This window comes from Chanos chanos, chromosome 8 (genome assembly GCF_902362185.1).
Source record: "Chanos chanos chromosome 8, fChaCha1.1, whole genome shotgun sequence".
Taxonomy (NCBI): domain Eukaryota; kingdom Metazoa; phylum Chordata; class Actinopteri; order Gonorynchiformes; family Chanidae; genus Chanos; species Chanos chanos.
Window position 1 is genome coordinate 47,261,955 of NC_044502.1, and position 21,242 is coordinate 47,283,196.

Here is a 21,242-nt window from a genome sequence, read left to right on the forward strand (position 1 = left end):
ACCCAAATCAAAAATACCACTACACAACAAAATATATAAATCAATAATATCACTAAACAACAAAATATTCAAATCCACATTAAAATTACATGACAAAACATACAGTACCAATCTGCAATACCACTACACAACAAAATATACAAATCTACCATATCACTACACAACAAAATATACAAATCTACCATATCATCACACAACAAAATACACAAATCTACACTATCACTACACAACAAAATATATAAATCTACCATATCACCACACAACAAAATACACAAATCTACCATACCACTACACAACAAAATATACAAATCTATACCACACAACAAAATATGTAAATCTACACTATCACTACACAACAAAATACACAAATCTACCATATCACTACACAACAAAATATACAAATCTACCATATCACTACACAACAAAATACATAAACCTATACTACACAAGAAATAATACAGATCTATAATACTAATAAATGACAAAATATACAACTTTACACTGTGATACACTGAACACCATACTGCAACAAAACAATATCTCTACTACATGCATGGCTGAGCATTCCTAGTTTAAATTTAATAAGCAAAGAAATGAAGACACAAATAACATGTGTTACTGTCAAATCAAATGTTCTTGCCCTGAGCCTCTCTGTACTCAATCTCAGGTGTGAACTTCACGCACACATGTTGCATGGCTTCCTCAAACAGCACTAGGTTCATGGCAGAGTGTAGTTCATTGTAACTCTCTAGCGCCTCCGTCAGGACACTCCTCAGCTGCTGCAAGTCTCTGACAGGCTCATAGAATACCCGCCCTGGCCCCGCCCCGGACTGCTGACCGCAAGGCCAGTACATGAGGGGCTGCTGCTGTAGAGTGGTCTCATCCAAACCCTATGAGAGAGAAAGGGAGAGAGAAAGAGAGAGTATGTTTCAGGCTGACATTAAGTAACACCAATTAAACTGATAGGTCTGTTTGCAGTGTAAATAAAGTTTTCCAAACCAGTCATCATTGTGGCCTCCCTAAACCAGGGCAACACAAAACCTCTACAACACAGTCAACCACTGCATGACCGAATCAGCTCTGTTTCCCAACCACTGCATGACTGAATCAGTTCTGTTTCCCAACCAAGGCATGACCAAATCAGCTCTGTATCCCAACCGCTGCATGACCGGATCAGCTCTGTCTCCCAACCACTGCATGACTGAATCAGCTCTGTTTACCAACCACTGCATGACTGGATCAGCTCTGTTTCCCAACCACCGCATGACCGGATCAGCTCTGTCTCCCAACCACTGCATGACTGAATCAGCTCTGTCTCCCAACCACTGCATGACTGAATCAGCTCTGTTTCCCAACCACCGCATGACCGGATCAGCTCTGTCTCCCAACCACTGCATGACTGAATCAGCTCTGTTTCCCAACCACTGCATGACTGAATCAGCTCTGTCTCCCAACCACTGCATGACTGAATCAGCTCTGTTTCCCAACCACTGCATGACTGAATCAGCTCTGTCTCCCAACCACTGCATGACTGAATCAGCTCTGTTTCCCAACCACTGCATGACTGAATCAGCTCTGTCTCCCAACCACTGCATGACTGAATCAGCTCTGTTTACCAACCACTGCATGACTGAATCAGCTCTGTCTCCCAACCACTGCATGACTGAATCAGCTCTGTTTCCCAACCACTGCATGACTGAATCAGCTCTGTTTACCAACCACTGCATGACCGAATCAGCTCTGTTTACCAACCACTGCATGACTGAATCAGCTCTGTTTCCCAACCACTGCATGACCAAATCAGCTCTGTTACCCAACCACTGCATAACCAAATCAGCTCTGTTACCCACTGCATGACCAGACACAACAGAAGAGCAGAATGAGTGACTCAACAGGATTAAAGTTACACTTTAAATGTGAATGCAAGAACGCAATACACCGCACGCATTTCAGTAAATTATTAACACACATAGCAGCCTGTGGCTCAAACCACTGATCTGTCTAAAAAATCTCAGCTAACTGTAAGTATCGAGGACATGGAAAAGAACCAGGACCAGACTCAGCCGTTCAGATTTAGACTCCTCCTCTATTCCAGGGCTGTAGTTTTCTTTGTGCTGTGTGTGTGTTTACCTCAAAGCTACTGTGGATTGTGTCCTGCAGGAGTCTATGGAAGAGCTGTGAGTCAGAAGACTCTATTAGTCTGTCACTGTAAACTCTGTTAGACTCATGCATCCACAGGTGGACCAGGTCACAGATGTCTCTCACACAGCCTGGGCTGGAGAAACACAGACCCTGAACACACACACACACACACACACACACAGATACACACAGGTACACACACACAGGTACACACATGCGCACATACGCACACACACACACACAGATACACACACACACGTACTGTCATACTGTATGTATTTTACACCATAAGGACACATAAAAATCCATTTTAATCCAAATGAATTGATTTAGAGACAATTAAACAGCAGTTCCCGGATCAAAGAACAGCATATTGATGACCGGCTGTCCTGTGAGGCTCTGACCTGGAAGACTCTGGATAAGTCCCACAGGCTGAACAGGTAATGGAAGCGTGTAGCAGAGGGGCGGAGGCTGTGTGTGACCCTCCTGTGGAGAGAGACAGCAGCCTGGACCACTGAGGCTCCAGTCCTCAGGACAGCGCCACTGAATGACTGACTCTGCAGGTGCTGGTTCAGTATGGAGCCAAAGATGGAGCACAGAGCCCCAGCACCAGGGAAACTCACAGCTAACACTGAAAAATGCCTCTACAGACCAGAGAGAGAGAGAGAGAGAGAGAGAGAGAGAGAGAGAAAGAGAGAGAGGGAGACAGAGAGAGAGAGAGAGAGAGAGAGAGAGAGACAGAGGGAGAGGGAGAGGGAGAGGGAGAGGGAGAGGGAGAGGGAGAGGGAGAGAGGGAGAGGGAGAGGGAGAGGGAGAGGGAGAGAGAGAGAGAGAGAGAGAGAGAGAGAGAGAGAGAGAGAGAGAGAAGTTTTAATGTGCTTTCACGTACAAGGGGTGTGAATAGAAATTTGTATGTTACCAACTTTTTGTAATACAGACGACCACTGTGTGATCTCACATATCAAACATATCAAACATATCACACATATCAGCCATATCCAAACCTCTTAGAGACAAACTGATTTAGACTGACCAGTTTGATATTGTAATAACTGATTTAGACTGACCAGTTTGATATTGTGATAACTGATTTAGGCTGACCAGTTTGATACTGTGATAACTGATTTAGGCTGACCAGTTTGATACCGTGATAACTGATTTAGACTGACCAGTTTGATACTGTGGTAACTGATTTAGACTGACCAGTTTGATATTGTGATAACTGATTTAGACTGACCAGTTTGATACTGTGATAACTGATTTAGGCTGACCAGTTTGATACCATGATAACTGATTTAGGCTGACCAGTTTGATACTGTGGTAACTGATTTAGGCTGACCAGTTTGATACCGTGATAACTGATTTAGACTGACCAGTTTGATACTGTGATAACTGATTTAGGCTGACCAGTTTGATACTGTGGTAACTGATTTAGGCTGACCAGTTTGATACTGTGGTAACTGATTTGGACTGACCAGTTTGATACCGTGATAACTGATTTAGGCTGACCAGTTTGATGCCGTGGTAACTGATTTAGGCTGACCAGTTTGATACTGTGATAACTGATTTAGGCTGACCAGTTTGATACTGTGATAACTGATTTAGGCTGACCAGTTTGATACTGTGATAACGGCTGTGTTGTGTTTAATATCGTGATGGCGGCTGTGTTGTGTTTAATATCGTGATGGCGGCTGTGTTGTGCTGGTGACCAGTTGAACCTTGTGATGGTGGCTGTGTTGTGCTGGTGAAGGGTTGAATACCTGTAGCCGAGCGTTGATGGTGAAGCCTCCTGCAGTGGGGTTCGTGCAGACTATATACTGAGTGTTGTGTATCTCTTTCATACACCGTTTCTCACGGTCATACCTGGCGTTAGAGACAGAGCATGTAGAATATCCCTCAGCACGCTCTGAAGTCATACGGCATTTTCATCGTTTGTTCTGAATGAATTTCTTTATACAGCGACTCCAGACTGCAGTCACAGCCATTCATCCTCCAGCACTTTTACCCACGTTACTGTCTTACTTCAACACCGATCCTTTTCTGATATCAACACACAATATTCCCTAATGACAAATTTTATACATTTACCAGAAGTTTTATTTAAAAAAAACCCAACTGAAATCTCTAATTTGCATTAGTATTCTGACCCTTTATTCAGTTTTGCACACCTGGATACGGGCAGTTCATCCCATTCTTCCCCGTAGCTCCTCTAAAACAGGGGTTTTCAGAGACTACCCACACCCAGGGGTCTGAGAGACTACCCACACCCAGGGGTCTGAGAGACTACCCACACCCAGGGGTCTGAGAGACTACCCACACCCAGGAGTCTGAGACACTGACACACCCAGGGGTCTGAGAGACTACCCACATCCAGGTGTGCAAGGATGGCAGAAGCATAAACAAGAAGACTGCCAAATATGGTCCTATAAAAGTACTAAATACAGTGTCAGAATATGTATGCAAATGAGAGGTTATTTTTTTATTTTTTTAATAAATCTGTGAAAAAAAAGAGAGAGAGAATAAGTAGAACGAACCCATCCCCTGTGACTGTGTATCTTAAAGCACCTGCCCACTGTATTGTCTTAACTGTGTAATACAGAATACTGTGTATGTAATTGTGTAACTGTGCGTGTATTTTTGTGTGTCTGTTCAGTAGTTGTGTATGTCTGTTTTGCCCTCACCAGTGTGCGTAGTCCAGGTGTTGTCGTACCAGTGCGTGTGGCTGGACTGTCCCAAAGCTGTCTACTGCAGCCATGTTAAAGTCGTCGATAAAATAGATCAGCTTTTTGTTCCTTGGAGGGGCGTAGTTACGGCCTGCCCTCTTCTCCAGAGGCCTCTCTAGCTCTCCTACACAAAGAGGCCAACAGCCACAGACATCACTGACAACAGCCACAGACATCACTGACAACAGCCACAGACATCACTGACAAGTAGGCAGACATCCACATAGAACTGAATATCAGATACATGCAGCAAAAAGAAATAATAGAGATTCCCTGGAACACCAAGTCTAACATTGACTCCGCCCTCTCCACTGTTACACTCCCCACTGTTACAGTCTGACACACCCTCTCCACTGTTACAGTCTGACACACCCTCTCCACTGTTACACTCTGGCACACCCTCTCCACTGTTACACTCTGACACACCCTCTCCACTGTTACACTCTGACACACCCTCTCCACTGTTACAGTCTGACACACCCTCTCCACTGTTACAGTCTGACACACCCTCTCGACGGTTACAGTCTGACACACCCTCTCCACTGTTACACTCTGACACACCCTCTCGACGGTTACACTCTGGCACACCCTCTCCACTGTTACAGTCTGACACACCCTCTCCACTGTTACACTCTGACACACCCTCTCCACTGTTACAGTCTGACACACCCTCTCCACTGTTACACTCTGACACACCCTCTCGACGGTTACACTCTGGCACACCCTCTCCACTGTTACAGTCTGACACACCCTCTCCACTGTTACACTCTGACACACCCTCTCCACTGTTACAGTCTGACACACCCTCTCCACTGTTACACTCTGACACACCCTCTCCACTGTTACACTCTGACACGCCCTCTCCACTGTTACACTCCCCACTGTTACAGTCTGACACACCCTCTCCACTGTTACAGTCTGACACACCCTCTCCACTGTTACACTCTCCACTGTTACACTCTGACACGCCCTCTCCACTGTTACACTCCCCACTGTTACACTCTGACACACCCTCTCCACTGTTACACTCCCCACTGTTACACTCTGACACACCCTCTCCACTGTTACACTCTGACACACCCTCTCGACGGTTACAGTCTGACACACCCTCTCCACTGTTACAGTCTGACACACCCTCTCCACTGTTACACTCTGACACACCCTCTCCACTGTTACAGTCTGACACACCCTCTCCACTGTTACACTCTGACACACCCTCTCCACTGTTACACTCTGGCACACCCTCTCCACTGTTACACTCTGGCACACCCTCTCCACTGTTACACTCTGACACACCCTCTCCACTGTTACAGTCTGACACGCCCTCTCCACTGTTACAGTCTGACACACCCTCTCCACTGTTACACTCTGACACACCCTCTCCACTGTTACACTCTCCACTGTTACACTCTGACACACCCTCTCCACTGTTACACTCTGGCACACCCTCTCCACTGTTACACTCTGACACACCCTCTCGACGGTTACAGTCTGACACACCCTCTCCACTGTTACAGTCTGACACGCCCTCTCCACTGTTACAGTCTGACACACCCTCTCCACTGTTACACTCTGGCACACCCTCTCCACTGTTACAGTCTGACACACCCTCTCGACGGTTACAGTCTGACACACCCTCTCCACTGTTACAGTCTGACACACCCTCTCCACTGTTACAGTCTGACACACCCTCTCCACTGTTACAGTCTGACACACCCTCTCCACTGTTACAGTCTGACACACCCTCTCCACTGTTACACTCTGACACACCCTCTCCACTGTTACAGTCTGACACACCCTCTCCACTGTTACACTCTGACACACTCTCTCCACTGTTACACTCTGACACACCCTCTCCACTGTTACAGTCTGACACACCCTCTCCACTGTTACACTCTGACACACCCTCTCCACTGTTACACTCTGACACACCCTCTCCACTGTTACAGTCTGACACACCCTCTCCACTGTTACAGTCTGACACACCCTCTCCACTGTTACACTCCCCACTGTTACAGTCTGACACACAAAATTTGTCACCTATATTCACCTATGATGTAGGTCAAACAGCACAAAATAACTTTTCACAAACCTTTTCATGGACATCAACACCTCCTGGGCTAAATGCTCTTTCATACTATCATGTGTCCAATGAGCAGTAGACAGGCACATAAAACAAAAAACTTTACACTCGGCAGTCACAGATTAGAAAAACAAATATTTCATATATCACTACTTCCTGATAAATATGATACAAATTGCCTGATAAGGTATGTTTCATAGTTTTACCCTGTGACAACCCCAAACCTAAGGTAAGATGACTTTATTCTGTGACAAATGTCCACCAGATGGAGCTTCAGAGCTAAAAAAAACAAAAAACGCTGTATTTCTCTGCTCAGCTGAGACGAGCACAGAGACAGGGCTCGGCTAACAGGCTGGTATTTGCAGTACTGTCCTGCTGTAACTGTCTCACACTGGCTGTGATAGAAACTGGATTTAACTCACACCTCTGTTACAGAGCTTACTTCACTATTCACTGTGTGAATCTCAGCGTTTCCTAAAGCTATGAACAGTAGTGTAAAACTGGACTGAAAAAAGGCATGATAGGGAGTCTGTGAGGATGACATCAGAAGCCCTGAGTGTAGGACATGTGACTCTCGCTCACTCTGCAGCGTGGAGGAGGTGGTGTAGAAGTTGAAGGGCACTCTGGTGGAGCTGAAGGTGTCAGGCAGGGTCTGAAGCAGGTGTGTGACCAGAGAGGTCTTCCCCACGCCCCCACAGCCCACCAGCATCACCGGCCGAGCTTTCTCCAGGAAAAGCCTCATGAAAAACTGGACACACACCGTCTCCGCTGTGGGTACGAACAGTGCCTGTGGAAAGCACTCACACACACACACACACACACACACACAGAAACACGCGCACACACACACACACACACACACATACACCCCCCCACACCACACACACACACACGCACAGGTAGCACTATTAAGACAAAAAACGTGGTGTCTGTTCAGAATGTGGCCAAATGTTTTTTTCAGCTTCATTAACATTTATGAGGCAGTGCCAAGCATCACAAAAAGTTTCATCTTAAGTTGTGAAATTTTAGAAATGAACTACTAAACAACATTGACTATATGGCTCTCAACATGAAGCTGATTCGCTTGGCCGCACACATGTCAATTATCCATCTCATTACCTTAAATGAGCAACTTCAAACAGGGGTCACACACACTATTAACAAATTACCATGGCTAAATCAGTGAGCAGAGAATAATTCATAATTCAACCATTTTCACTGTCCAGTCCACTTGTATACACTTAAAGGAACAATGAAGCTGTATGAGCCAGTCACAATCATCTCCCTATGGAAAACCAGCAGCATGCACACACACACACACACACACACAGGCACATACACACACACACACACACACACACACACACACACACACACACACATACACACACACATACACACACACACACACACACACATACACACACACACACACACACACACACACACACACATACATACGCACGCACACACACACAAACACTCACACAGGCACATACACACACACACACACACACACACACACACACACACATGCACACACACACGCACACACACACGCACACACACACACACACGCACACACACACGCACACACACACGCACACACACACACACTCACTCACTTGTATTTTCAGAGTTCTAATCATATCCCATGGGGAGGTCCTGACCTCCTGAATGGAAACAGTTTTCTCCCCTCCTGTGCACCGACCCATTCAAACAGTCTAACTGTTCAAAATGAGCTTTTCATTGTTTACAGATTAAAGGGTCTCTGAACGAAGGTGTGAAACCTCTCAGGGAAAAAAAAAGTCTTTTTAGGATGATGTCATGATCTGTGTTCAGCCTGTGACACACAACAGTCAAAGCCGCGAGAAAATGATTCACGTGGAAATGTTTGAGGGAGCTGAGCTCTCAGCAGATTCAGTGGCAGAAAGAATATCTTATTTTTTTGTTCAATCAAGCGCTCTGGTACTGAGCGGATTTGATCACTTTTTCAGTCTAAGTATGTAATCAGTTTTTAACAAGACCAACATAATCTAAAATGGGCAGCCGTGGTCTAAAGCTTAGAGAACTGGGCTTGTGATCGGAGGATTGCCGGTTTGATTCCCAGGCCCAACATCCACAGGCTGTGTGCCCCTGAGCAAGGCACGTAACCCGAATGCTCCCCGGGCGCAGAGGAATGCTGCCCACTGCTCCTGTGTCTGTTGTGTGTTCACTACTGGTTTGTTGGATGGGTTAAATGCAGAGACAAATTCACTGTTCACAGTGTGTTTGTGCAATCATGGAGACTTTAAAGATGTGTTTTTATTTATAGTTTCTCTCTAATCATGCATCAGGCACCTCTCACAGTACGAATGACCTGCAAACCCATCATCATACAGAATGACTGATCTTTTAACCCCAACATCCTACAGTAAGACTGACCTTTAACCCATTATCAAATAGTATAACTGACCAGAGTGTCCTGCAGTGTGACAGACCAGAGCGTCCTGCAGTGTGACGGACCAGAGCGTGCTACAGTGTGACTGACCTGTAGTCCTGTATCATTTTGAGGCTCAAATGCTGGTACTCTGTCTGTCCAGGGGAGGAATCGTTTGGTGTGAGTGTCGAGGTAGAAGTCAAACACGGTCCCGTGAGGAGGCAGCTTCACGGTCTTCATTTCTTTGGTCCACCACTGACTAAACTCAGCTCTGTGGTCATGGTGCTACAGAGACATCAGAGACACACGTTTAGGCCCAGTTTATGGGTTTACTGGTCAAACCGGGAGACACCTCTAGTGGAATTCTTGCTGATACAGTTTGCATTATGGTGTCCAAAATAACTGAATTATGACAGTTTTTTCTTCAAGATCTTGTCTCCATTGGAGTATTAAAGAAATATCGTATAATTTGAGTATAATATGAGATGATTCATCTATATATGAATAATAAACAGTTAAGGACAGTGTAGTGTTCTGCCATGAGATCCAAAGAGTGCTTATGACACTCTCTGTCTATCTGAAGAGAGAGAAGTCTGTGAATGGACATCACCTATGACCTTTATCTATGGATTCATCACTGGAGCTCTCTGTGGGGGCCGATCAGTGACGTTTTTCACAGAGGAGACATGACACACACACACACCTGATCCTGGTATGAGGCTCCACCAAAAGCCCAGATACAAGCAAACACAAAGTACATCTCATACACTTCCCGTGCAGAATCACCCGGAACGTTCTCTGGGGTCAGTAAACAGTCCAGCAATGTGCACAGAGTCTGAGAATGGAGACAGTATGAATCATTAGTGAGCACTGTGCATGTATGTGTGTGTGTGTGTGTGTGTGTGTGTGTGTGTACTTGTGTGTGTGTGTACTTGTATAGCTACGTTGAGTTTCAGACCTTGGGAGTGAGGACATTTTGGCTGGTCCTCACTTCTTCAGAAGGGCTGTTTGAGGATTAAGACTTGGTTTTAGAGTTCAGGTTAGAATCAGGTTTAGGTTAGGGTTAGAGTAAGGGTTGGGGTTTGGCATTTAGTTGTGATGGTTGAGTTTAGAGTAAGGGGCTAGGGGATGCCATTGTCAATGTCCTTGCAAAAATAGAAGTACAAGTATGTGCGTGTGTGTGTGTGTGTGTGTGTATGTGTGCGTGGGTGTGCATGTGCGTGTACATGTGTGCACCTGTGTATGTGTGTGTGTGTGCACGCGCGTGTGCGTGTGTGTATGTGCATGTGGGTGTGTGTTTGCATGTGTGTGTATGCGCGTGAGAATGTGTGTGTCTGTGTATGTGTGTGTGTTTGCGTGTGTGTGTATGTGCGTGTGCATGTGTGCGTCTGTGTATATGTGTGTGTTTGTGTGTGTGTGTATGTGCGTGTGCGTTTGTGTATGTGTGTGTGTGTGCGTGTGTGCGTGTGTGTTACCTGCACCATACTGTTCTCTGGTATTGGGGTGACTGTTTTAAAGGTCGTTCTCATTTGCTCTAAACATGGAGGAACGTATTTATCAAATAATATGGTGAGGTGGGCTTTCTCTGCCTGACGAGCTCTGCTGTCCACCCAGCTGGTTACAAACCTGTAGAGAAAAGGTACAAACAGCCATTAAAAACCCCCAGTCAAATCGAAGAACTGGCATATATGAGAAGTGCGCTGAGAGGTTTGCAGAGTAACTTATTGAATGACACCAAACTGTAAATCCAGTTTTGATGCTTTAGGGTTTTTAGTTTGGTGTATTAAACTATAAAAGACATCCAAACTAAATATACATAGCCGTTCAACCCTCCACTCTGTTGTTGAATAGGAGAAATCAGATCCAGTGAGGGCTGTTTTTGAATAGGAGAGATCAGAGCCAGTGAGGGCTGTTTTTGAATAGGAGAGATCAGAGCCAGTGAGGGCTGTTTTTGAATAGGAGAAATCAGAGCCAGTGAGGGCTGTTTTTGAATAGGAGAAATCAGAGCCAGTGAGGGCTGTTTTTGAATAGGAGAGATCAGAGCCAGTGAGGGCTGTTTTTGAATAGGAGAGATCAGAGCCAGTGAGGGCTGTTTTTGAATAGGAGAAATCAGAGCCAGAGATGGCTGTTTTGAATAGGAGAGATCAGAGCCAGTGAGGGCTGTTTTTGAATAGGAGAGATCAGAGCCAGTGAGGGCCGTTTTTGAATAGGAGAGATCAGAGCCCGTGAGGGCTGTTTATTGAATAGGAGAGATCAGAGCCAGTGAGGGCTGTTTTTGAATAGGAGAAATCAGATCCAGTGAGGGCTGTTTATTGAATAGGAGAAATCAGAGCCAGTGAGGGCTGTTTTTGAATAGGAGAGATCAGAGCCAGTGAGGGCTGTTTTTGAATAGGAGAAATCAGATCCAGTGAGGGCTGTTTTTGAATAGGAGAAATCAGAGCCAGTGAGGGCTGGTGGGTGTGTGGTTCCTCACGGGCTCCAGCCGAGGTCCTGTGGGTTGATGTATAAGACCCCAGCGCGGGACACGGTGGCGGGTGTGGCGGAGCTCAGGTGACTGACCTCAAACACCAGCCGCATGGAGGGAGTCAGGGCTATGCGTTCATTACTGACCAGGGTTAAGATCTAACAGGACAAGAAACACACATTTACAGCAACATCATGGGCGGGATGAATCGATGCAATGTAAGATTAAACATTAGAGTGACTGAAAAATCCATGGGCCATTAAACAGCGTTTCTGTTAAAGCAGTATTTGTCACTATTCTGCAGATAAACTTTATTTAACTACATAAAACATACAGAAACAACGTCGCTACATCATCGGGAAATGGCAATAAGAGCTTACAGGAGTGTACACACGACCATAGCCTTTTATCTGTGTGTGTGTGTGTGAGTGTTGTATAACTCATAGATAACGTTTTATAACTCATAGATAAAGCCTTATAGACACCAGTGTCGAATTCAGTATGATCTGTAAAACAACACACAGGTGAGGAAGAGGATGTGGGAGAACCTTGTTGTCATCCATGACTGTGTTAAGAGACTCGATCCACACGGGGTCAATGTCTCCATCTAAGACGACCCACTTTGGCCCCAGGTGAGGATTGGCTGCCTGCTCTCGCAAGAACTGAGACAACAGGCCTGTCAGGAGCACACATTCACAGTCACCATCACTACACAGGAAAAGGGCACGTGTTCACTCTCCAGAGTAAAACCTCCTTGAGTTAATGTCATATTGGTTATTTTACATCGACTAATACGTGTTATGGTTCTTCATGAGAGAATGGGCGTTTACAGAATTTGTATTTATTCTTTGTGTGTATTCTTCAGTCTCCATAAAGGCTAAAAGGTTAATGCAGCCGTGAATAACTCACTCTGTATGAGCATTATGTCCGTACTGTGAGGAAATCTGGCCGTGTCAGTAAAAGCCTTAGCATTTATTAGAAAAAAAAAAAAAAGTTCACCATCTTTCCATTCTCGAGTGGAGGGATGGATAAATCCAAAGAGCTCGTCTGTGCTCAGGGCTTTGGGGTTGAGACTTGCCCACACAGGCTTCCTCTTCATGTTAGAATAGGTTTTATGCAGTGTCCTCAGGATCTGGTGAAAAGCAGAAGGTACTTAATGTTCAGAGGGCTTAACAAAGGCCTCAGCACACGCAGAACACAGTCCACCTCATGCTGATGTGTTTACCTCACGTAAAATGCAGAATGAAATGGACTTAAAACTCAAACTGACCTGACTTTTCCCTGTGCCAGCATTTCCCACAACAAAGACTGAGTGACGAACAGTCAGGAGCTCCTCCAGCTGGACAACCTGATCAATCAATCAATCAATCAATCAAGTAATCAATCAACCAATCAGTCAGACAGTTAGTCAACTGATCATTCAGTCTTTCAGTCAGTTGAACCCTGGTAGCGATAGTGATTGTTATAGACGGGGAGTGATGGTTGACTTACTTTAAGGATGAAGGACTCCTCAGGCTGGAGAGAGAGCTCCAGGGTGCTCTGCCTGACCACTTTCTCAAACTCGGGGTCATTCCTTCTGGGCACCTCCAGACCAGGGAACAGGTCTCCAATCAGCCCCAAAAATGCGGGTATGTCCTCGGTCACAATTTTAGGCATGTTGAAGTCCCTCAGGGCACGCATCAGTACCTGGAGATTAGACACGGGACATTTGGCATAAAGATGATTCAGTAGACACACAGGATGGGCCGCATTTAACAGTGAATAAGACTTGTTTACTAAGAGAGCATGGTCCTTCTGTCAGAGTGTCAGAGTGTCAGTGTCAGAGACACTGTGTCCAATGACTGATATAAGGATCTGCTTGAATGAAGCATTCATCACCTGATCCTCTGGTCTGGTCTCATCTGCTCGTTTAAGAGCACCTGCTACCACAAGCACGGACTTCACAGCACGCAAGCCCCAGTCATAGTGATCCTAAAACACAGAACAGTGTTTGATGTTTTATGTTTGTGATGTCACTGTGCGGGTTAAGACATGTGACAGCCACTCTGGTACCTGATTGGAAAGCAGTTCTCTGCAGAGGCTGTAGAGAGTGATGAACTTCCTGCCCAGGACGCGAGCGCTGACAAACCCCTCTGCCATCAGCATGATCTCACAGATTAGCTCCAGGTCTGGCACCACCATCGCACAAGGCCTTCAAACCAGCATTAATAAACCCTTCACAAACCACTCACAAACCACTCACAAACCATTTATAAACCATTCATAAACCATTCACCAACCATTCACAAATCATGCATAAACCATTCATAAGCCATCCACAGGGGTGTCATAAGCAAGGTTCCAGACTAATGCAGTCCCGATATCCCAGGGCTGATAAAATTTAATGTACAGGACAATAAAACATCTGTTTTGGGACGCCTTCAGGACCATAATGTTGTTCACTTTAACTGAATGGTTAATGTTATCTCATGTTGGCTTTTTTCAGCCTAATGTAATGTAAGTGTGTAGTTTTTGTATGCTTTTGGAATAATTAACATTGTTGTAGCTTGATAAATATTGCCATGTATGTGTGTAGTATACATTTGTTTACTTTAGGGAAATGGGGTTACACTTCACAGATGTGACTCTGAGCGAAAACTATGACAATATTGTCACCTCATCAGGTTCAGTGCAGATCCAAAGAACCCGAAAGAGAGCACAAATGACTCCAGCAGTACCTGAAGAGTGCTTTGAGGTTCTCTGGGAGTTCTGTCCGGCCTGCATAACCTGGGTTCATGGTGATGAAGATACCCACAGAGGGCCTCAAATTCATCTCCTCTTCCAGGAGCACAAACCTGGACCAGAACAAGGAGGAGTTATGACTTAGGATAGGTGACTTCTGCAGAGAGAGACGGCTCTTCCAGATTTTTGCTTTGGGATAAACGACCCATAACAGTCCTCACCGGCTGATCTTGTTGCGAATAGCGTCTTGTATGGTCTTCACTTGGGTGGCGACCACGGACAGCACCTCCACAGATATTCGGTTAAATTCATCAAAGCAACCCCACGCCCCTGTCTGAGCCAGACCCTTAAACATGTTCCCTGTTGACTGACAGGTCACAGAGCCAGGAAAACCACGTCATCTCGGCTGACTCAGTCCAGGCATTTAACACATGAATCTAGTTTATTGATGGCCCAGCAAACAGCAAGACCCATCTAACACATCCTTGTGTGTTGACTGATCTCACAAAAGCTGACTGTGTTAGCTGTATGTTTGTCACTGCCCTCTTACAATACAGTCCCAGTCTAAACACTGATTATTCACACAAGCAGATACCAGTTCAGATACCAGTTCACAAACCTTATAATCCATCTGTTCAGAGCAGTTGAAGACGTAAACCATGACCCCCAGAGCCCTGCCCAGGTCTTTGGTGGTTTCTGTCTTTCCAGTACCAGCTGGACCAGAGGGGGCTCCGCCCATCGTCAGATGCAGAGACTGAGTCAGTGTGATGTAGCACCTGCATGCAGGAATTACCACAATACAGATTACTTACAAATTGACCTTTTCATTTAAAGGGTCCAGACATACACATTCTCACATTAACGTTACTGTCGTAAACAAGTAAAAGCATTTCCTTATCTATCATACACCACTCTGTACATTAGAGTGCACCTCTATAGACACATCGGAGACTCTACACTGACAAACATTGGTCTAAAAAGAGGCTCTGACATTTTATGTTTTGTGAGTTACCTGTCTGTTAGAGGTGTGATAACCAGTCTGGGTGTGTTTCCCAGGTATTCGTAGGAATACTGGAACTGAGCATCACAGATGTTAGCAAAACACTGTCTCTGTTCTTCATCCCAGTGATAGCGAAGCTGGGAGAGCCAGAGGAAAGCCTGAGAACTGGTAACCTGTTAGCACAAACACAGGAACACAGGCAGGAACCTGAGAACTGGTAACCTGTTAGCACAAACACAGGAACACAGGCAGGAACCTGAGAACTGGTAACCTGTTAGCACAAACACAGGAACACAGGCAGGAACCTGAGAACTGGTAACCTGTTAGCACAAACACAGGAACACAGGCAAGAACCTGAGAATTGGTAACCTGTTAGCACAAACACAGGAACACAGGCAAGAACCTGAGAACTGGTAACCTGTTAGCACAAACACAGGAGCACAGGCAAGAACCTGAGAACTGGTAACCTGTTAGCACAAACACAGGAACACAGGCAAGAACCTGAGAACTGGTAACCTGTTAGCACAAACACAGGAGCACAGGCAAGAACCTGAGAACTGGTAACCTGTTAGCACAAACACAGGAACACAGGCAAGAACCTGAGAACTGGGAACCTGTTAGCACAAACACAGGAACACAGGCAAGAACCTGAGAACTGGGAACCTGTTAGCACAAACACAGGAACACAGGCAAGGACCTGAGAACTGGTAACCAGTTAGCACAAACACAGGAACACAGGCAAGGACCTGAGAACTGGTAACCAGTTAGCACAAACACAGGAACACAGGCAGGAACCTGAGCTGTCTGTCCCACAGAGCAGAGGCACAATGCTAGAGTAAACACGATGCAAACACCTCAGGCTCTCCTGACAACCTCAACCTCAGTCCACAAACAAATTATGCAAATTATATCTGACTTTCTACAGACAGTATTAGATTGGTCTTTTTTTTTTTTTAGTTGAAGGACTAAGTTACTTTTGTTTGTTGTATTCTGTAAACTCTTAACCAGCTGACAAGACAGGTGAAAATTCAGGGCTAAATCAGATGACAGAAACTTGAAGTGATGAATGTGTTATATGACAAATGTGACCAGTTATGACAGAACCGTAAATATGGTCTCAACCTTTTGACTGAGAAGTTCAGACACCACATCTCTTGCGTGGACGTCAATGGTACAAACAGTCATGATCTTCTGTCTGTCACCTGGTCTCATGTCTCCCGTTAGCAGACTGATGAGGGTGTGGAGCTGGGCAACCTGGACAAACAGAAAACAACCTAGGAATGAAGTGGTAGTTTGTTCACTGCCAGCGTCTGGAAACCAGAAGTATTTGGAAATCTTCATCTAAATTATTTTAACAGCACAAGACATCAACATCAGTTTAGTGTCCAGTGGTTGTCATGTTATCTGTGCCGGTCTCACTGTTTTGGCATTCTTTTGTAATGTAAAATAAAACACTCTCCAAAACCCTACTAAGGTAAACTTCCTCTTGGAGGCCACACTCTTACTGGGTTTTATTCTAGTCCTCATCTTACACCGATGAATCTAATATCCCAGGACCTGGATTAGCTGAATTTGATAGTGTTTTGTGTTGAACTGGAGAAAAAAACCTGCACACAGTTTGACCCTCCAGAAAACGGACTACACACTCCTCTGTACATTTCATAATACATAATTATACACTTATATTTTTATAAAGTCAGTCTTTCTTGATTTTTATTTAATATGGCTCAATATTTCTACTTTGGATTATTGTGGAAACTCATAACTGTGCTGCGTTTTCATAACAGGAGGTGTGTGAGTTTATTGCTGCGGAGTGGTGTTGATCTGAGTGGGGGAAGTGCAGAGGCCCTGTGTGAAAGACAATATGAGTCTGTGTGAGCTCATAGTGAGATCTGAGAACTGTGCTTACAGTAATTATGTCAATTTACATGCCAGAGGGAGGAGGATGGTAATAAAGTGTGTTTGTGTGTGTGAGTCTTCAGGGCCACATTCTCATCAGACAGAACACACTGCATTTACAGAGCAAGGTCAAATACTGCAGTCAGGAGGCCAAATCAGCACCCACCTCATCTATCACTGTATGCAAGTGAGTGAGGGGGGTTAGAGTGTGTGTGTGTGTGTATATGTGTGTGTATGACAAAGAGAGAGACATGTTTTTTTCTTTTTTTTGGGGGGGGGGGGTCTCTGTGCTGTCACAGACAGTGAAATGATACGTAATCTTTCTCCTGCTCTGTATTTGGTGTAAAAGCAGGTCTTGCAGTCTCGATTGGACTACATTTATCACTGGTGCTATCTGACAGCGACTCTAATCAAAGGCTTGAGGGAAAGGAGGCAGATTATTCAAACAGCGGCCAAGGACAAGCTAACCTTAAAGAGAGCAGATGACAGCTCCTGACAGCAGAGAAACAGCCTGGACAGGCTGGCAGTGCTGGGGGGGTGAGCCTACTCAAAACTGAGGGTAGCATCACACAGGACATGAAACAGGCCCGTGTCTGTGGTGATCAAATGAACTTGACATTGCAAAACCTTATCTGAGACTCGAATGAGCCTGTCCCGCATGTAGATAACACGGCTCCCTGAAGAGCACAACACCCTGTGAAGTTTTTTAAAATGATTTAAAATATAGGTTACTGCCGTATATTCAGACAACAGAACTGATACAGGTGCATTGCCAAACAAATGTCTAGTTAAAACTCTCTTGTCTTATCTGAACAGCTCAGTTGATTTTTTATTCAAATCCTCTGATTAACCCTGACATCCTCTCCCACGAGAGGAAAGGAGCTTTCTTTTTTTTACGACATTTGACCCTTGGCCTGTAAGCGGGCGACTTTAATTAAAGCATCCTGTTCCCAGGGGATGATTCAGTTCCATAGTGAAACTCTTCTACCGCAGAATGTCAGGACATGATGCCATAACACTCGTGTAAAGCCAAATGAGATGGTTTCAGTCATGCAGTTTGTGAGGATACGGCAATTCCCACTGGCTTCAGTTTGAATATCAGCCTCTGCCTCAAATCTCTCTTTTTATTCAAATGATCTGAATCAGTCAGACGGCATCATTTATCACGAACCATGTTTACGAGGACCTTTGACCCTCGCGTTACCCATGCACCTGTTTCTTGTTGTAATCTCTCATCGCTGTCTCAAAGCCTTCGTTTAACCGCTCGAACGCCAGGCCAACGTCTGCCGTCCACCAGATCTGAGACCCGGTGAGGGCCACTTGGGCTGGGTGTTCCAGAATCCACTGCTCTCTGGGTCGGTCCTCGTAAACCACCACCGCGTCAGATATGTGCTGCCTAACGGCCAGACGCATGGAGTCCTCCAGACGAGTCAGCCACAACTCAACCTGACATAATGTGGAGGAGACAAAACATTATCAGTATTATCAAAGGAGAAAAAACTCATGTCATGTCAGAGATGTGTAAACTTTCAAAGCATTTAATCTTTGTGTCTATGCGTGTGTGTGTGTGTGTGTGTGTATACTTTATTATTCAGATCTATTATTCATTCTAAATGAATAAATATAAATCATTTCCAAAGTTGTATTTATTTTATGTGTGTTAACTTAGATGGGAGGCTGTTACCAAAACCATATAGACCAAAAGCATATGGTCCTATCTGATTTATGCTGCTGTTATATCAGTACTGTGTGAGTCTGCCACACTTAGGACTACACTCTAAACACATGATTTCACTTAGTGAGTTTCACTGACTAATATGCAAAGGACAGAGAAGAACCTAAAATAAAATCCATATCAAATTCCTACAGCTTTTCACCTGGAGGTCACTTATTTTTACAGTCTGCTCTGGACAAAAGCATCTACTGCACATACAACGGTGAATGTAAATCTGACTTTAAATGAAAACTCCATTCCTGTAGATTGAACAGTATCTTACCAGCCCTGTGCAGTCACACGGAGTGTGGAATGGCATGTATTCTCCCTCTTTACTGTACATGCCCACGGCACATCTGTCTTCCACACTGCTCCCCTCACAGGAGAACCTGTCTTCCACACTGCTCCCCTCACAGGAGAACCTGTCTTCCACACTGCTCCCCTCAGAGGAGAACCTGTCTCCCACACTGCTCCCCTCACAAGAGAACTCCAGGTCCACCACGCTGTCAAACAGCTTCGCTAAGTGATGGGTAATCTGAGAAAAAATAAACATCATGTTATATCACAATTTATTATTGTTATTCAGCTGTGATTACAGTGTAAACAGGAAAAAAATCAAGCGAATGGAAAAAAAAAACAAAAACACAACCAGTTTTCAACTTAGTCAAAATAACTGTTCTGCCACAGCAGTGCATACGGATTCACCGTTCACACAGTGGAACCACACACCTCCCCACACTCTCACTACCTCCATCCTTCCTCTGAATCCCCCTCTAACGGTGAAGCTATGGCATTATAATGGTGTTCGCATAATGAATGTATTGTCCTCTGGCCACTGTGCATAATTACACTTCTCAGGCACTGAGAGGAAAGAGAGACACTCTGACCTCGTTCTGTTTGAGTGCTTCACAGCAGAGTTACAACGTGCGTGGGTGGCTCTACCCCCAGTCAGGGTCACTGATATTCTCTATGTGAGAATATTTTTATCATCATAATCATATTTCTGTGACAGAGACACTTGACCTCTCACTGGGACAATGAGAAATTTCATCATGTCTGCAGCTGTCATGTGATGAATGCACACATAATACAGGAATATTGTTAGGTATTAGAGTTAAAGGAAAAACAGCTGTTAAATTAATGTAAATGCTTCTTTTCCATATAATGATTTCTCAAAATGAGTTCCGCCATGAACGTGTCAGATGACAACCTTTACAGACAACCTTAATAACTATAGCTGAGATGAGACAATAATATTTTTCTCCAAACTGTGTAAGTTTTATCTGCCGACGTGAATCCTGTCATACTTATTATAACTGCATAGTTTCATTATGTATTCCAACACACTGTACATGATTTAAACCGGCCTTATATGAACAGATATGTGATCCATGGTTTTGTTAAAGACAAGGTTGAGCTTTTTTCAAATTTGCTCTATTCTGGTCTGATCTCTGCCTTAATCATTGCCATTGTTGGTATTGCAGGTATAAGACAGCTAATGTCTGAGTGATCAAGCGTTCATTACACTCAGTGGAATTAATCAGTTGCCCACGAATAGAACTCCTTTAAAGATGTGAATGGTATAACGGTGAAAAGATGACAAATTGCAGCTTGTCGTTCCTGCGTTCTGGTACCTGTTTAGGCCGACTGCCTTTAGAGAGGATGTCCAAAAGGTCAGCAGACGAGATGAAATAAAAGCGGGGGAAGGACAATCTCTTCGTTTCCAAGTACTTCACTAAGGCTTTCTCACACAGAGCCAGCCTGTGAAAACACACCAGACTTTCTCACACAGAGCCAGCCTGTAAAAACACACCAGACGCTTTGTGTCGCAGTAGTTAGAGGAGAAGCAGTTTTTATCTCACAGTACTTGAAGTAATGGCAGTTAGTGTTACAGAGTCGCTGTAGTTGCAGCTATAGTCATTACATTAGTAGTAGTTACTGCGTTACAGTGTCACGGATATACAATGGTTACAGTGTCACAGATATACAATGGTTACAGTGTCACAGATATACAATGGTTACAGTGTCACAGATATACAATGGTTACAGTGTCACGGATATACAATGGTTACAGTAA

The 21,242-nt window shown here is 44.7% G+C and overlaps 1 protein-coding gene across 1 annotated transcript in view; it reads right to left on the bottom strand.

Annotated features, from left to right (window-relative positions):
* Positions 1 to 21,242, bottom strand: part of LOC115817968 (dynein heavy chain 11, axonemal) — a 78,404-nt gene that overhangs the window by 41,535 nt on the left and 15,627 nt on the right. Inside the window, exons 28-52 of the mRNA XM_030781155.1 lie at positions 20,800 to 20,926; positions 19,634 to 19,700; positions 19,449 to 19,525; positions 18,664 to 18,897; positions 16,675 to 16,806; positions 15,565 to 15,725; positions 15,172 to 15,328; positions 14,774 to 14,919; positions 14,549 to 14,665; positions 13,884 to 14,022; positions 13,710 to 13,802; positions 13,323 to 13,517; positions 13,102 to 13,179; positions 12,831 to 12,963; positions 12,380 to 12,507; positions 11,841 to 11,989; positions 10,843 to 10,993; positions 10,071 to 10,202; positions 9,479 to 9,652; positions 7,531 to 7,735; positions 4,824 to 4,989; positions 3,903 to 4,005; positions 2,547 to 2,786; positions 2,131 to 2,292; positions 685 to 890 (exon numbers count right to left, since the gene is read on the bottom strand). Of these exons, the coding sequence (XP_030637015.1) occupies positions 685 to 890; positions 2,131 to 2,292; positions 2,547 to 2,786; positions 3,903 to 4,005; positions 4,824 to 4,989; positions 7,531 to 7,735; positions 9,479 to 9,652; positions 10,071 to 10,202; positions 10,843 to 10,993; positions 11,841 to 11,989; positions 12,380 to 12,507; positions 12,831 to 12,963; positions 13,102 to 13,179; positions 13,323 to 13,517; positions 13,710 to 13,802; positions 13,884 to 14,022; positions 14,549 to 14,665; positions 14,774 to 14,919; positions 15,172 to 15,328; positions 15,565 to 15,725; positions 16,675 to 16,806; positions 18,664 to 18,897; positions 19,449 to 19,525; positions 19,634 to 19,700; positions 20,800 to 20,926 (3,672 nt within the window). The remainder of the gene's footprint in view (positions 1 to 684; positions 891 to 2,130; positions 2,293 to 2,546; positions 2,787 to 3,902; positions 4,006 to 4,823; positions 4,990 to 7,530; positions 7,736 to 9,478; positions 9,653 to 10,070; positions 10,203 to 10,842; positions 10,994 to 11,840; positions 11,990 to 12,379; positions 12,508 to 12,830; positions 12,964 to 13,101; positions 13,180 to 13,322; positions 13,518 to 13,709; positions 13,803 to 13,883; positions 14,023 to 14,548; positions 14,666 to 14,773; positions 14,920 to 15,171; positions 15,329 to 15,564; positions 15,726 to 16,674; positions 16,807 to 18,663; positions 18,898 to 19,448; positions 19,526 to 19,633; positions 19,701 to 20,799; positions 20,927 to 21,242) is intronic.